The sequence below is a fragment of the Apaloderma vittatum genome, unplaced genomic scaffold, assembly GCF_000703405.1.
Source record: "Apaloderma vittatum isolate BGI_N311 unplaced genomic scaffold, ASM70340v1 scaffold25205, whole genome shotgun sequence".
NCBI lineage: Eukaryota > Metazoa > Chordata > Aves > Trogoniformes > Trogonidae > Apaloderma > Apaloderma vittatum.
The window spans coordinates 17,448-34,989 of NW_009719284.1; the positions used below are offsets into that span (position 1 = coordinate 17,448).

Sequence of the window (17,542 nt, forward strand, 5' to 3'; positions counted from 1 at the left end):
ATCTAGAACAAAAATTTCCAAGTTACATGTACAGCAACATCATTGTGTAGTATTTTTGTAGTCAGTAATTTCTCTTAGTAAGCTACATGACAATATGATTGCTTGATTCCTTAGAAGAGTCTCACAAAGGTGAATTAAGTTTTATGGGAGGAGCTGAATTTCTTAGTTGCTTTCCCCCTCAGTCTTCCAAAACTGATATTCAGGATTAAATCTTTTAGGAGAAGAATTTAATTATCTTGCATTTCCCACATCATTAGCTCTAATTAACTGACTATGCTTTGGATTCTTTCCCTCATTTGGGAAATTTGCATGGGCTCTGTAGATAGAGTGGTTTTAGGAAGAGACTTCAGAATGCAGCTTGTTGGAAGACTGAAGCCTGTACAGCATGTTGGCTAGACCCAGCATGTTTATTCTGGTCAGCTGAAGTCAAGAAAATCCTACATACTGTACTTATTTACATGTTTCAACTGCCCTTTTGGTAAAAGAAACTATTTTTATTCTGGCAGTGTGATGATTTCTCTTTATTCCCTGGTAATATACTGCATGTTATATTTTTATTCAGTTTAATTGTGTGATAGCAAGTTATTTTTTATTTGAGAATAGTTTGTGGGGCTGGAAGAGAGGAAGGAGATGACTTGCAAGTAAGTCACTTACTTGTAAGCGAAGGGAAACCACAGCTTAGAAAAGAATCCAGAGCCAAGAGAGTTAAACTGCACTTCTTTCTTAGACGTAAAATTGCTTGAAAGTGTTCTCTCCTAGGGCACAACCCTGGAGTGTTTGCTGGTGCTGTTTTGAAAGATTCTCAATTACTGTATCATGGGTAGATTTTATGAGGGAGACATTTGCTTTCCGAAGAGCAGAAATTAAATCATACTTGCTTCTTTTGGAACTAAGATGTAGTGTGTGTCCATATATTTGTGGCTACTGAATTATCCGGCTTCTGCCAATCTTTCTTTCTGTTCCTGTAGTTCCCCAACAAAATGAGAGGATGGATTCAGAGCATTTTGAGTCCTTCAGAGTAAAGAGGAGGCTTCTATCAGCTGGCCACCATCTGAGTCCCTGTGTAACCTGAGAATTTTGATGGGGTGAAAGATTTTTATCAAACGTGGACTACAACAGACTAAAATCTCAAAGGTCGCGTGCTTAAGGAGATGCTGTGAATTTACAGATTACGTGTGCTCTGCGCAAAATTGTCTTTCCTGCTGACCTTACTCAGAGCAGCAGCATGATGGTCATTGCAATAAACCAGAGGGGGGAAAACATTTCTTTTTTTTCTCATTTATTTTTGCAAGTAGCAGCAATTTCTGACTTGTTGCAAGATCACATCCCTGTATTAGTCCCATCACCTTCTGTCTTCATTTTGTATACAATAACAACAAAAAGAGGAAGACCTGTATATACAAGTATGCTGTTAAATCTACAAAATATGGAGTAAGCTGGGCTAAGTTGGGGGCCTGAAACTGCCTTGAAAATGATCTTTAAAAACTTTGTATCCGTCCAAGGATGGAACAAATCCATTGAAGAGGATGAGAAAAAGAAGCTGGGATAACGCAAATTTACTACTTGAACAAAGACAAATAAACTAGTATAATACACTAACTCAAATCCTGGTTGCTTTACATACCAGGATGGCTTTAGTTTAGGACTAGTTGCACTAAGTATGGAAAAATAGAGAGCCAGGAAGGGGTGGTTTCGTTTGTTTTTAAATTATTTTGATGGTTACAAAATAATCTGGGTATTTTCAGTTCCCATTTGGTGTGGTTTCTATAGGTCTCAGGGCTTCTTGAAATATTGGACTGGCAGTGCTTAGCTAAAGCAAGTGACAGCCTAACGGCATTGGTGTTTCTGGCGTGGTTTTGCAGAGTTTTCTGGGTTTAGTGGAAGCTGCAAAGGTCAGTAGCTTGCTCTGTGTCCACACAGTGACTTCAGGCTTCACAGCCATGCTCCTAACCAGGACGGTGTTATAAGTGTATTACTCTAATGAGAAAGATTAGGAACAAGTCAGAATATTTTTAAATGTTTAACATTTACTTACTGCAGATTCAACAGTGAGTTTAGCCCCAGAGGCAAAGAATGGCATAATAGAGGGACTTGAATGCTTGTTTTGCTTTTGTAGGTGATCTCTGTAGAACAGGAGGTAAGAAATATTGTCTGGGCTTCTTTGAGAAGCTTGGAAGAGCTGATGAATTCATCAGTCCTTTTTTATGCTGCTCTACTGGAGGGTTTAAATCTTCCTGTCTTCAATATATTAAATTATTATGAGAAAGTCATTCTATTGTTATCGAATTCATTTTTCTTATGCAAGTTTCTATGCTATTTTTGTTATAGAAAGTTATTGTCTCACTGATAACATTGCCAGTGGGAAGGAGGGCTTGAGCTAGCTCACGTAAATGGAAAATATACGGAGAAAATCAGAGTACAAAGAAGGCTTCTGTGCCTATATCTGACATTTCTTGGAAAATGAGGTCTCTTATGCCTTCTGTTAGTCTGGAGAGGCACTTCGCTTAGTCCATTAATCTATCTGAAAAGCTTTACTACCTGAGTTCACCAAATAAATCTATTCTAAGGCCTACAAAATTTTCCAGTCCCAAAATAATCTGCTGATGGCCTGCTTTGAAAAGTTCGACACTGTCAGGGAGTCTGAAGACCAGCCTAGGGAAATTCTGTAACAATAGTCTAGCATTAGCTCCATACAATGTTAATAGTTTAAACAAATGCAGCATCACATTATCATATTCCTTTCTGGTTTCTGCTATTTCGGTAGGCAATATAGAATTACATAAAAGATACATACATACATATATATGTATGTGTGTGTGTGGAGAGAGAGAGATTGCCTCTTTTGGAACCTTTTTGGAGGGAGGTGATCATGCCCCTGTACTCGGCACTCGTGAGACCTCACCTCAAGTACTGTGTCCAGTTTTGGTCACCACAGTACAAGAAGGACATTGAGGTGCTGGAGCGGGTGCAGAGAAGGGCAACAAGGCTTGTGAGAGGTCTGGAAAACATGCCCTATGAAGAGCGGCTGAGGGAACTGGGTTTGTTTAGTCTGGAGAAGAGGAGGCTGAGAGGAGACCTTATTGCCCTCTACAACTACCTAAAAGGAGGCTGTAGTGAGGCTGGTGCTGGTCTCTTCTCTCTGATTACTAATGACAGGACAAGGGGAAATGGCCTCAAGTTGCATCAGGGTAAGTTTAGATTGGATATTCAGAGGAAGTTCTTTACTGAACGAGTGGTGAGGCACTGGAACAGGCTGCCCAGGGAGGTGGTGGAGTCACCAACCCTGGAGGTGTTTAAAAAAAAAGTAGATCTAGCACTTGAGGCTATGGTGTAGTGGTTAGGTATGCTGGGATGAAGGTTGGACTAGATGATCTTCAGAGGTCCCTTCCAACCCTGAACATTCTGTGATTCTAAGTTTGTGATGAGCTGCTTTTTGCTGAATGATATGAATACTTCTCTTAAGGACTATTACACTGGTTTTAACAAAAGAAAAATATTTATTTTAAATTTAAACTGAAATTAACACTAACATTTGCAAGTTAAAGTTCAGAGTCATTCATCTATAAAACCTGGAAGATATTGTGAATTAATTTATAAGAGGTTAGTAAAACAGAAATGTGTTTCTATTTGGTAGGACACAGATACATTTAATTTGAAGTAAGGCGTTATTTACAGTTTCTAACTGGAGTCACATACCACTTTCTCTTCTGTTATGCATAGCAAGCTGATGGGGTTTTTTAAGCTTCTTTGGAAGGGAGCTAAAAAATTAATCGAGTTCATTGAGTTCATGAAACAGTTCCTCCCATGGTTAGGTCTGTGCCTGCTGTGAGCAAGGGCTTCCCTCCCCACAGAGCCAGGTCGTGTCTTCCAGAGCTGGCAGCGTTCCTCTACAGTCTGTCATCTCTTGGTAAGATCCTTCCTCTTCCTAGTGCAGTTCTGCTCAGGGTTGACCTTCCAGAACAGGTGTTGCTGCAAACGGGAGATAACCAGCAGCAGGGATGGGCCGTCGGGTGACAGTGCTCTTCTGGGAAGAGCTCGTCCTGCAGCTTGTCCCAGAGCTTCAGCAACGGTGTGACACCGCGAGAGCTGTCCTTGAGACAGAGACGTGCTGCTGGCTGTCACCCAAAGGGCTGTCGTTAAGCTCTTTGGTGCTGGAAGATTGGCTGTCGGGATTACTGTCGTAGGGTTGCACAGGGCCATTTTAAGGCTGTTTCTCCAAACTTCATACTGGTCTGGGTGTTGCACAGCTGGGTTTGAGACACTGGCGAGACTCATCTGGTTGTTCCTTGGCTGAACAATACCCCTAAATGGGCGAATGCCGTATGGTACGGCAAAGAATTAATTGAGAGCTGTGGGAAGTTCCCTGACGTGATTTACTGAGGGAAGGATCCACAGTGCGTTGCTTTTTGGAAATTCCTATTTATTTGCTGCCATAAGGGTGAGAGGTTTTGTTCCAAAGACAAGGAAAGACTTGGAGAGTGTTACCTGGATAGTCTTATGGCTCCTGTGTTGGTTCTTTCTTCCCCCTGCGTCAGTTTTCCTCTCCCACCTAAGTTTACCTGGTGTTTTTACAGGATGCTTGGAATTTGTTGGTGTGTACAAACAAGGTGTTAGCAGATTTACCCTTGCGAAAAGCCAGAGAGGAGAATTTTTTTAGATACATCTAATAAATGCCACTATTACAGTGGGATTTGGATTAAGGATGCTAATGCATCTCTGAGGGTGGAGCACATCTCTGAATCAAGAGGTGAAGGAATGAGTTGGAAAGTAGGCCTGATACAGACGATCAAAGAGTAGCTTGAAAAAAATATTCATTTCAATACCAACAGAGTTGCTTAAATATGTATTTACACCCAAAGAAACATTACATAAAAACAGGCCAATGCTTGAGATACAGTACAAATTATTAAATCAAATTATGTACCAAAAACTCATAATGTGAAAATACCAAGAAGCCTGCAGTGAGCAGACTGATTAACTGTATATACAAAACAACAAAAATTCATGCCGCCACTGATATCAGTCTTTGTTAATCAAAAGATCCGCCAGTGACTTCAGATATTGTTTGCAGTAAATATTTTTTTAAAAGTAAAAGGGATGGTGAAGATGCTTTTATACTTAAATCTTCTCTTCCGTGAGTCACTTCAGTCTTTTGAAGGAGCAGCAAGACTTCAGGCAGAGGAGCCTCTTGGATCAGAGGGTGGGATGCAAGGTGTGGATTGCAGCCCCCTGATGATAAGCCGTGGTGTGAACTATCTGGGCAGCCTGCTAAATTTGGTAGATGTCAGAATATTTTACGAGGAAGGCTAATGTTTGAGGACCTGTCGTGGAGATAACATGCAAAATTTTTTCAAAGTATCTGTGGTTCTGCATTCATTTGTATCTATGATGACGAGACTACAAACCTGATGAGATCACAGCAATATTCTCTGGCCTGGATGGTGGTTGTGAATGAATGAGCTTCTAATTCATAGCAGTGGAAGTTACAGGACTTTTCTCATTTTCTATTAACTCTGCTAGCAAGTTTGAGGTGGGAGAAAGGGCTGTTCTTTGAAGTCATCTGTTTGCAGATGTCTTCCTGGTAGGAGTGACTTTTGTAGGTGTTAGCAGAGAAGAGACTAGCAAAGTGAGGGAGTGCCATGGTGTGCATCAGAATAAATCATCCAAATATCCTCAGTGCATCTAGATTATAATGCATCACTGGTGGGGGACCTCCTACCCAGCTTGAGTCTTTTGGTAATTTGACCTTCAGCGATAATTCAGTGTCTTGAGCTCATGCTTCACTCTGGGTCTGTTCATCAGACACTTAAGCGTGTGCTCAAATTTGTGGCAACAGCTTTGGGATTTGGGACATGTAGTAAAACCTTGCTGGTGTCAGTGAAGCAGTTCTGTGCACTTAGAATAAGATTGACTGAGCTGTGGCTCTTCAGGTGTGTGAGTTTTTAGAGAAATTCCAGTGCTGGCCCATGCTGCAGCTGTCTCATGACACAGAGAGTTTCTGATGAGGACTTCTAGGGCCTGTTGAGCGTAACCAGAAGGCTTCTAGTCTGGCTTTGGTGTGAGGCAGTTACCTTTTCTCTGTCAAAAAAAGTCCCACTTCTCTATCACCGTGACTTGTACCCCTGCTGGCCACAGCCTCATGCTCTTGCTGATGACTGAAAATTGTTCTCTGCTTAAGAATGTAGCAGGATCCCATGAAGCACAGAAAAGCAATGGATTTGCACCAGTTAACATTTCACTATACTGCTGGCTGAGAGCAGACTTTGGACCAGTATGTAAAGCTACAACAATCTGTCCAAACCCTCTGAGATTAACAAATAATTTCAAATTAGGCCTGTCTCACTTGGACGCCTGCTCTTGCTCTGAAAGGGCAGCAGTCAGTTAAGAACTAACATGTAGCAATGTGAATTTTCTTTCACAGTCTGGCTTTTGCTCTACCATTTTCATCAATTTTGGCTTCCACATTATTCAACTGTGCATCAGACAAGTCTTTTGTTATGTGCCAATTAACCCAGCTTGATAAATAGTGATTATGCATAATTTATACAGAATAATATTCTTGTTTTTCCATGTAAATAAGGCACTGGCTTAGCAGAGGGTCCTGGTCTGTGAATTACTGTCAGATGCGATCATGAAGGTCTGGGAGGCTGGTGACAAGGAGGACTCTTTGGACTGTAAGGCAAATAGAAATAATACCAAGAATAAAACTAGATGTGGGTCTGGTTTTGGTTTTGTAAGATGAGTTGGGATTTTGGTTTTGCAGTTCTGTGGTTTGCTCTTTCCATGTAGTGAGTAGGCTTCTTGCTTCTAGTCCAGCTCTCACTGAAGTCCGTGGGAGCTTCTCCAATGACATTGGTGAGTACTTGATTGGATCCTGAAGAAGCATCTTCAGATGATTTCCCTGGCTGCTGAAGCTGGGTTTTCACAGCCATTCTGTTTCCTCTTCTGCATTAACTCAAGGGAAGTCTCTCAGACTGATAAGCTGACAGCAGTGGGACATGGGGAGTGGGTGGGAATTGCATAACCCTGTGAACCTTGAGTAAACGGCGAGGAGGTACAGAAATGGGAAATCCAGTCCATTCACCCGAGATGTAGACGCCTGTGACAGCGCTTGCTGGAATACTGTTGCAGAGCCTCCGGGAAAGTGTTGGGGACTGTTTGTCAGGGTGAGCTGGGCTGTCTGTCAGCCAGCACCGTGCCCTGCATGCATAGAGCCAAGTGGAAACCCTCCGGAGCTGGAGCCTGCTTGCACAGCTGCTGTTTTGGCGATCGCATCACCTTTCTCCTTGGGCAACCTTAATCTTGGCCTTTACCTTGTGGTGAATAGTTCCCAGTCCAGTGATTCCAGGTGTGCTCGCCATTTTGCCTCTTCTGTCTCATCACCTGTAATACATCCCCACAGGCCTGTCAATGGCACCACCTCAGCACACTCAGCTCATCTTTCATCACGCTGCCAGAGCCTTGTTTTGATTTATTGCCTTTCACCACAGTGGCCCAGAATGAAGTCAGCTTCTGAAATCACTTAGGGAAGGATCTGCTGAACAAGCATACGTTTAATAATATGCCTCTGTCTTTTTACTTTCTCCATACTGGGATGTTCCAATGAAATAAGAAGTCTCTTTAGAGTGTCGGAGTGCTGGAGATAGCTGCTGCCCATTCACAGCCCGGAGATGCAGCGTTGCCTTTAGCTGCTGCCCTTCGATTCAGCGTTCTGCCTAATGCCCTCAGCTGCGAGATGCTGCCGTTTCCTGACCGATGTGACTTATTTTTTCCTTCCTGCCACAAAGTGCTTGTTTTCCTCTTAGCTTGTTGTTTAAAGTATTGATGCGATATGTGAGATAGATCATCTCTGAAGATAGCAACTATAGCTGCTTGGATGCTCCCTGATCTACCACATCTTGTCGCAGACACATTAAAACCACCTTTTTGAATGTGTCTTTTTGTTCCAAGGCAGAGTGCTTAATGACTTGTGTAACTCTTATTACTTTGAAAAAATATAGAAACACTCATGATTTTTTGTTAAACTATTAAATGTTACTACGTGTTTATCAGAATATGCACATTAGTAGTGTATATTGGCTGCCTGTAAGTAAATGGCTGCTAAATTTCCTTGTGTTCTATAAGTGATAACTTTTGAAAGAATAGGGATTTTCACATCTTTCTTCTGACCAGCATTTTTAGAAAAAAAAAAATGCGTCAGAAAATAGATACAGTCCAAAATGATCACAGCATGCTGGCATAACATACTAGATTAAAATGAAAAGCGTTTCAAATAGTGCAACAGATGGAAACAATTTATTTAACTGAAGTGCATGCTACACGTCCACGTTTCTGCAGTGATTAGTCATGAAACAGGAGTTGGAGTCTCAGATGTGAAGAACACAAATGATCATTCTTTGCTGTGAATATATTTGGACTCTCCTGGGGAAAACCTTGTCAGGTCCTCTGGCTCCCTCACACAGGTCTTAGCTTGGGAGACAGAAGTGTGTGGTTAGGTGTGTAGGATAGATTGAGCTTTTTTCTCAAAGGGCAAAAGCTCAATGAGCTGCTTTACAGTCACACATTCAGTCTCTACCCCTCCCTAAACTTGAGGCCAGTACCTGAACTCTTAAGCACTGCGGCTGGTGGAGCTGCCCATCAGGAGCAGAGTGTTGGCATTGCACGTACTGCTGTTGTTGGCAGGGCATTGATTATCTTGCAGAAACTGAGCAGAAACATCTCTTCATTAAAGCACAAAAGACACACCGATGCCTTTCTGCTTCTCTGAAGCAGTGAGTTTAAGTATCTGTGAAGAGAAGCCTCTTGCTGCTCCCCCTCCCAGTCTCTGGTTTGGTGTCAGGACCAGCACAGGCAGTGGCAGAAGAGCTCAAAGAGCAGACAAATCCATGGCACTTAAATCTGAGTTCTGCACCTGTGTTGTCTGTATTTGATCTCTTCCCTTTAAAACGAATTCTGCCTTTTGAGCAGTTTGTGGAGGTGTTGGATCAGGATGGAAGGTCGTCTGTTATCAGTAGAAGATTGACAGAATGGGTTTAAAAATAGAAAGCTTGGCTGTATTTTTTAAAGCATCCTCCAAAAGAATCAGTTGATCAGTGTGGCCCCTCTCACTTTTAGTCCATTTTAAGCTCCAAACCCCTATTTTTCTTCCCTCCAACTCCAATAGATTATATGTTAAATTCAGCCATGATAATCTGATTCACAATCTTTCAGGAGTGTTCTCAGAGAACTTTGAATCATGGTGTTTTAAAACATCAGCATGTAATAGTGATCCCAATTAAACAATTTATTTTTTTTTTATAGTTTGGACCTACTGATAAGAGGCTAACGCTTTTCTTGGAAACTGGGTGGATTGACTCCTGCATTTCTTTCACCATCAGTGTTGTAAATACAGATATTCCAAATGACAAGTGATTTTATTTCTTCCCCCCTCTTTTAAGGAAAAGCAAAACGTACATTGTAATTTGGTGGGTTTGCAGGACAAGACACTCATTTTACGCTTGAGTTTCATCAGGGTCCTACAAAATTATTTTTTACCTTTTTTGGCTTTGTGGCCAGTCACCTGAAAAACAGAGGCAGCTCAGACTCTACATTAGGTTTGGAAGCAGCTTGGAAACTAAACGGTAAGTGAGCAGCACAAGTAGCATAGCCTGTTCCAAGCCACTCAGATCACCTGCAGTACATCCTCTGACTAGATTCAACACAACTTTCTCAGGACAATCAAGGTCGTGTCCAGCCTGACTTTCTGTCTGCCCTACAGCCTGGTGCTTGTGGATGTGCTTGTTACTGACATTTTTAATGTATTAGCTTTTTTTCTTTTTTAAATACCAAAGCTTTTCTTTGCATATACATCATATTGGCAGTTTGGGAGCAGAAGAGGTTTTGGTCCTGGTTTACCTTTATCTGAGTAAAGTTACACTAATGGACAAAGTACATCAGATCTGAAGGAAGTTCAGTTCCCTTTCTCTGAGTGCTTCTGTGAAACTGTGCCTCTCGTCAGCCTCTCGGTCTTAAAAGGGTCTGACTGGAGATAATGCACTTCGTTCTCATGAGCGGGCATTGCAGGTCTCAGCAGGCACCTACTGGCATCGTGATCTGCGTGAGACTTTGTGCTGCTGGTGTTCCTGCGAGCACTGTTACAGCCTATTTTTATTGTTGCAAGCAGGCATTTTTCATACGCTTATAAAATTCACACCAGTGTTTCAGTGTGAAGAGAAGATCCAACGCACAGCAAATTCATGTACGTTGTTAGGGGTTTATTTGGCTGTGGTAGTATATATAAAGGCCAAAATGTGTAAAGTTTAATTATTTGAGTCAATTATATAATAAATAATTTGGCATACAGAAAGAAACCCAGCGCCCAGGAGGTGTAAGTGTGATCAAGGCTCAAAAATAATCTCGAAAAGCACGTAAGAAGACTCATGTAATAATGTGTGATGGAGCTATGATCGAGTGACAAAAGTCATCTTGTATGGGATCTTGACCAGAGAGTGTTTGGGGATACTTGGATCTGGACATTTGTGTTGGGTTTCATTCCAGTATGTGGTTTGTGAAGTGCGTGGATTCATCCTTATGCCTTTAATTTGCCATTTAGTAATACTCCCTTCCCAGTGCCTGAATGTACTGTTTTTATTTTATTTTACTTATTTTCTTTAAAACAAAATGCAGACTGAAGGAAGTATATATGTTTGGAGAAGGCACGAGATAGAATGAATAAACTGAGTAGTTATTAAAAAAAGGAACTAGATAAAACACAGTGCAGTTATATCACTGAGAAAGCTGTTGCCATAAGTGAAGTACCAAGAGTATATCATAATTCTATTTTACACTCTGCTGTGAGGTGGTTTTGTTTGTTTCTCTGTTTCTTTGGGGGGGGATTTTTTTATGTTTGTAAGGGCACATCCTTTGTTAGGTAGGGTGAGAAGCGATGTTACTGGCAAGATATCAGGAGGGTTGGTATCCAATTCCAAGTTGTAACTTCCCTAGTTCCCTCCTACCCCTGAGAATATTCACTACTAACTATTTCAGAAATGGATGTTTTCAGAAATGCTTCTTTTCTCAGAGAAATTCAGCAGAATACTTTATTGATGGAGTTCAGTGCTTAATAATTTAAATGTAAAAGCTAGTTTTATTTGCCATAGGTAAACACAGTTCATTTTTAATTTTTAATATGAGTTTATCTCTAAAGGAAACTCTTAAGTGTGATTGCCTGGAACCCCCCCAAAAGTAACTTACTCTGCCTTCAGGGGCACTGCTGTGCTGATCTCCTCAGGCCTCAAGGTAGAGAGAGTGTGCCTTTTTATTCAGTGCATTAAAGTGAAAGAGAAAGAGAGCAGCAGAGGCATTGCTGGTCTCTCTGAGAGCCTGTGTGCTTACTGCATGAAGTGGCGGTGCTAACCCTTGCACTGTTACAGCAAGGAAGTCATAGGATGGAGCCTTGGGTAGAAAATAGCAACTGCTCTGAGATAACGCTGCATATTATTCCGTTATAAAGTAGTGCCATTAGTCTGTTGGCAGAAGCTGGCAGGGAGAATTGTCCGGAATCCAAGACAATTGGCAGAAGAAAGAGGAGGGAATAAAATTATTTCACAGCTGAGGGAAACACAGAACACAAGCCCGGGGAAGTGGTATGAGCAACGTGCAATAATGTCAGTTGTGGTTGTGCCCCTACAGTGCCTTTCAGCCCCAAGAGCTGTGTGAATCTCAGTAGGGCAGGCCTTACAGAGCCCCTGTGGCACAGCTTCCTTGTGTCAGACCTACTTTATAAGAAATTGATATGAACAAAGGGGATATTACTTGTCCATACAAACAGTAATGAAGAAGGACTAGTGTCTGAGGTGTTGAAACCTCCAGCCTCTGACTCCAAAACTACCAGGCTGTTAGAGCCCTGGGCACAAGGGCACTGTGTGCCATGCTTGGGAGGATCCTGCTGACTTTTACAAGTCAGTCGTTGATGGTATCATCTGGTGGAAATGGTGTATTAAGATCCATCCATCCATCCATTAACATATTTATTTTGTGGGCTTTATACATCTTTTCTTTAAACAAGCAAAATCCAAGCCTACTTGTAAATGTTACTAGTAGGGCTTCACCTGTTTATAGTAAGAACTGGAAGTGAAAAAAAAAACATAAAAAGATAAAAATAAAAAATAAAGAAAAGATGTCAGAGAAATTTGACTTTAGCTTCCAGGCAATAGACAGTAGAAATGCCAGAGCCTGTGCAAGCTTGCTGTGTCAGGAAGACTCACAGTCACTAAAAGGTAGAAGAACTGAAAACCATTAGAAAGCGAAAAATAAAAAAAACACAAAACATCTAATAACTTGTGTGAAATGGGGAATCTTTTGAGATTCTGGCCTGAAGCCTTCCTGGTGTCTGAGTAGAAAAAAAAAAAATAATGGCATCTGGTTAATCTTAGCAAGTTTCTGTGGTGAGGCTGATTTGACTGGAGGGAGGATGGAACTCCTAGCAGAACAGACGGCTGGGGTTCATTGAGTTACACGATGTTTAGGATGGCTCTGCTGCTATACAGTACAGAAAAAAAAATATATTTTTTTTCTTTACTTGTGTTCAGGTTGGGTTTTTGGTTTGCCTTTAAAAAAAAAACCTCAAAACAATTCTGCTTACTGCTGTGATCACCGTGGCTTTGAGCGTTTTCCTTCCTTGGCAGGAAACACCAGTCTGTCATAACCTGAAAGTTCCTTATCTTCTCTTGACATGTCTGAGAATTCACAGGCTTCTGTCATACCATCCCTTCCTCTCCTGGAAGTGATGGCATGTGGCAGCTAACGTGCTCTGAGAACAAGACCAGACTTAAGTCTGTTAAGAAGTACTCGCCTTGCACCTAATGCCAGAAAAATGGCTTATTATGGTCTGCTGTTGGGTAACTGCTGCTCAGGACCTCTGCCCCTTGTTTGTGGAGGTTCCAGCTTTTTCAGATTGGGTAAAGCAACTTGCTTATGTGCTGTCCTTGGAAAACAGATGCACATCCACAGTATTAGTAAATGCAGTTAAGAACAGTTTCATAAACCATAGCTTGGCAAAAAAAATTGCTTTTATTTTTTGAGGAATGAGGTTGCATCAGGATTTGTCCAAATCACTTATTTAACAGCCAAAGTATGTGTTTGACCATCTGCATTTTTTCAAATAGGGAAAAACAAACATAAATCAACTGTGATTAATTAAGGAAAAACACCAAAATTCTTACTTGAACATGAGGATTGTTCTGATTGTCAGTAGCAAACAGTTTGTAAAAAGAGTTTAAAGCTGAGATTTAGTTAGCCTTTTTAAATTTTTGCTTAAAATCACATTTGGTTTTTGGAAAACAAGTAACGATATGGCTGTGGTTTTATGGATGATAAGTAGGTTCATCTGAACACATAGGAGATGAGATCATAGACTAAACGAAAGACCTAATGCTACAAAATTGTTAGTTCAAAAATAGAAATATGCATTGAGGACCAAGGTAATTGGCCTTTTAGCTTCTTCTTCAAAAAACAAAGGCTTATTTGCCTTTTAAGTGCACCAGTAAAATTGAATTGACACCCTACAGTGCATGCAGACTAGATAGTCAAGAAAAACAAGCTATAAGAAGTAAGCAGAGGAGCTTAGGAGATGAATATTTTTTTGAGACTAATAGAAGACAGGTGGTCTGTAAAAGTGTTGACTCTTAAAGATCTGTGGTGAATACAAACTAGGATCAGGGGAAACAAGGCTGGGCAGGGAGGTACACTTGTTAACAGATCTTCTTGATGATATTCCAGAACTTTTAGGGGAAAAAAAATGTGCCAATACCTGAAAAGGCCAAATCAGAAGCTCTCACCTGTGCTGGGATGCTCCGTGCAAGCAGCGGTTCCACGCTGGCTCTCAGGTGTTCTTTGGAGAAGGTCCTGCGTACGGTCAGGCAGCTTACAGACTCCTGATTTTTTGTCTCAGATTACTCACAATTGAGTTTGAGCCCTTTGCACAGATGAGCATAATCTGCTATGAAAATAAATACTCAGTGTTTTAAAATAAATAACTCAGTGTTTTAAAATAGCCATGCAAGACAGCATTTTGTCCAAGGACAAAAGACCTCAGAGCATTTTCAGATTGTTGACCACTGTGCCTACGTGCCTTATCTCTAAGGACAAGAAAGAGAGCAAACCAGACCAATTCTCAGCTGGTTCCTGGTACAGTGTGGAGGAGCTGGTCCGTGCTGGAGGCAGCCACTGTCTGTTACCTTTAGCACTGCACCTTTTCTCTCCTCTGCCTCTATGGCATGTCCTAATAAAAGCCAATGTGCATTTGTTCCTGTAGTCTTACCCTTCAATAGCATGTAGGCTTTCTGAGCCCACTTTCCAATACTGTGTCCTTGTAAATCTGAGAGATTTCATTGGGGTCACAGTTCAAAAGTGTTCCTGAGCCTTATACGTGGTAAGAAATAATGGGTGAAGCCAGGATCATTGGAAATACTCTCAGGTTTAGGGTCAGGAGACATCCAAGAATGTGTTTTGTTTGTATTGTGAGGGATGTTTCTGGGAATACTTGTTCTTCTCTGCTTTTTCTGCAGCATAGAATCTACATAAAAAACTAGTAAACTAGGCCATTAATAAATATGTAAGAGAAGCCAGATCTGTGAGGTATTGACTCAGTGTATGTGAGGACACCCAGCTCTGCTAACCCCACTGCAGTGGTTATTCCCATAGCATTAGGGTTTACATCCATTGAAACAATTTGGAGACTGCCAGACTTTCTAAAATAGTCCTTATTTTTCCTCTTTTTTTTCACCTGTAAGTTAATGCCTTTTATTTGTTACTTCAGTATATAATTTTTATAGTAGCTTCGCTACTTTATATCCTGCCAGTATGTAGTTTAACAAAATGCTTTTTGAAACAGTGCATTTAATTCCCCAGTCATGCCTCTGGGAATAAATTCTTGCTGTGTTACAAATTCTTTTATATCTTTTCTTTACTGTGGATGAGAACTTCCGCAAAGTTTTCTTTCAGAAATCACTTCTTATTTCCTCTCTGTGCCTCACATACATCTCTTTTCTGTCTACACCAGCTGTCCTGTTATGGTGGCCTAAACACTTAAAGAAATTCCCTAATAGCATTTCTATTTTAATAGCTGGATCTCCAGGAAGAAAATAGAATTTTCACACCTAACTACTTCTTTGAGGTGTTATCCATGATGCTGTGTCAGTGAGCTGATATCATGAAGATCCTTTTTAAAATTATTTTAGCAGGCTTTAGTAATTCTGAATGGTAGCATTTATGGAAGTGTTTCGTGATGGTACTTTCGAACTAACAATGCTGCATAGTTCTGTGTAGAAGCCATGTCTTCTTTATCGTTAATTACATCCCCTGGCTTTTTGCAAAGGTAAGTATGCAGCGTTTTGACAAAAGTGCTTAATAGGGCCAGTTGAAAATTGTTGTTAAATCCAGTTCTTGACAAGCAAAATTGTTAATGTTGAATGAACATTTTTCTGGGAAACTTTTTTTCATTACAAATGGGACTTGTTATCTCAGTCCAGAAGTGTTTTGATTTAGAAGTGCTGCTGTGCTGTAGCGTATTTCAGTTGTACAACCTTTGTTATGAACCAGAGCCCCAGCATCTCACAGATCAGGCTCCCTCGCTCTCTCTGATGCAGTCTCCCTCCATGGAAACAACCCAGGGTCACAAGAGGCTTTCTCTGTTCCTGTGGAAGTGAACAATAAAGAAACTCTGTTCCTTGAAACTCTCATGAAGTTGGCCACATTTAGAAATTGAAATACTTCCATTTTTATCCAAAATGGTCATGGTTCAATCTGTAAAGTGTGGGAAATGAAGTGTTTCCCCAGATAAGTACCTTGAAACAAAACATCTTTGACTACGTTTTTATTATTTTCTGGTACTAGATGAGTTCCTTATGACACCCGAATGGTTAATGGCTGAAAGCTTCCAGGTTAAGGGCTATCAGCACTGTCCCATGAAGCAACAATACGTGTTCCTCATTCGCTTCCTGAATTGTTTCTGAAGAATTGTAATGCCCAGTTAGGAAGCCGTCCTGATTTCTCACTGCAAAGGACCACACCCAGATTTCATCATGAGATTTCAGAGTGGCAGACTATAAAGAAATAAAGCTTACCGATTTCTCTGAATCAGATCTGAATCATCGTGGGATACCAGGGAATGCTACATCTTAACGTTTTGACTTTTAGGCAGATCTGATAATTGTTATGTAGCTGCTAATGAAGGTGCTACTCAAGGGAGGGAAGGTATTTTGCAGGCAAACTTTTTAAAGAACATGGAGAGATTAGTGGATTATAAAAATGTAGCAGGACAAATTGCAATCAAAAATATAGTCAGGCCAATTTTATTGTGACAATGTTAGTACAACTCTCAACTACACTGAATTTCGTATATATTATCTCATTAATTCGTTCCATCTGCTGTATCATACGGAATAATTTCAAGGTTGTTTAGAAAGTTTACTTCAAATATACTTTGAAAGTTTGTTGGTATTCGTCATGTCAGATGTTAACACCGCTGTCTGTCTTTGTTAGTCTGTTCACAGTTTTCCAGAGGAGTTTATGCCATCTTTGGATTCTATGACCAGATGTCAATGAACACACTGACGTCGTTTTGTGGAGCCCTTCACACATCCTTTGTCACACCCAGCTTCCCAACAGATGCAGATGTACAGTTTGTCATCCAGATGCGGCCAGCGTTAAAAGGAGCCATCTTGAGTCTCTTGACTTATTATAAGTGGGAAAAGTTTGTGTATCTCTATGACACAGAACGGGGTAAGCACCATCATTTTAAGTGATTTTTCTGTTTCATAACTTGCTGTAAGTAATAACAGAATCAGCATGTGCAGCGAGCGCATCCTAATTTTCTTCTGTAGGTACTGCATTTTGATGGTCCTAGAAAACAAGTTTATTCTGAAGAAACTAAAATGAATGAATAAATGAAAAGAAGGCATCTTCATTTTACAGATCATTTGTAAAGAGATTGTCTGGAGGATAGTGTTAGCAGTGTTAACGTTCCGTTTGGAATACCTGGTTTCCGTGGAATCGCAGACTCAGCATTTGCCAGGGTTTTTGAGTCATTTCAAAATAAATAAAGTCATCACTATGAAATAGGCTGTTAAGCAAGACCTTCCACTGTGCAGGACATTGCAAACCCCACACCATTTTACATAAATGCACATTTCTCCTGTCACTGGACAAAGACAGTCCGTGCTAAGATACACTCTGGAGATGTCTAGGCATCAATAATGGTCTAAGAATATGATGCAGAAGATGCTTTAGGGCTCTGCTGGAGAAAAGATGCTCTAGATATGTCACAGAGATGAATTTAGATACCTGACAAGAATGACCAGGGATATGTTTTACTAAATGAAAACGTATTAAACACAGTGTTTTCCTGTTTAAGCCTATTGCTGATTACTAAGAAGCACCAAAGGTAGCAAATCCTGTCAAAAAGAGATCTAAGGATCAGAAACCATGTTCTGTGAAGAATCTTGCCTGTTTCTGTGGAGCTGCTGTTGCCATCTGCTCCGAGTGTTAAGAATTTTCTTGGTTA

At 40.7% G+C, this 17,542-nt stretch overlaps 1 protein-coding gene across 1 annotated transcript in view; it reads left to right on the top strand.

Moving 5' to 3' along the window:
• The window catches only part of LOC104274837 (glutamate receptor 3-like), a gene marked incomplete at both ends in the record, with an annotated part of 67,651 nt that overhangs the window by 17,171 nt on the left and 32,938 nt on the right, over positions 1-17,542 (top strand). The window contains one exon of the mRNA XM_009870575.1: positions 16,522-16,761. Coding sequence (XP_009868877.1) covers positions 16,522-16,761 — 240 coding nt within the window. The remainder of the gene's footprint in view (positions 1-16,521; positions 16,762-17,542) is intronic.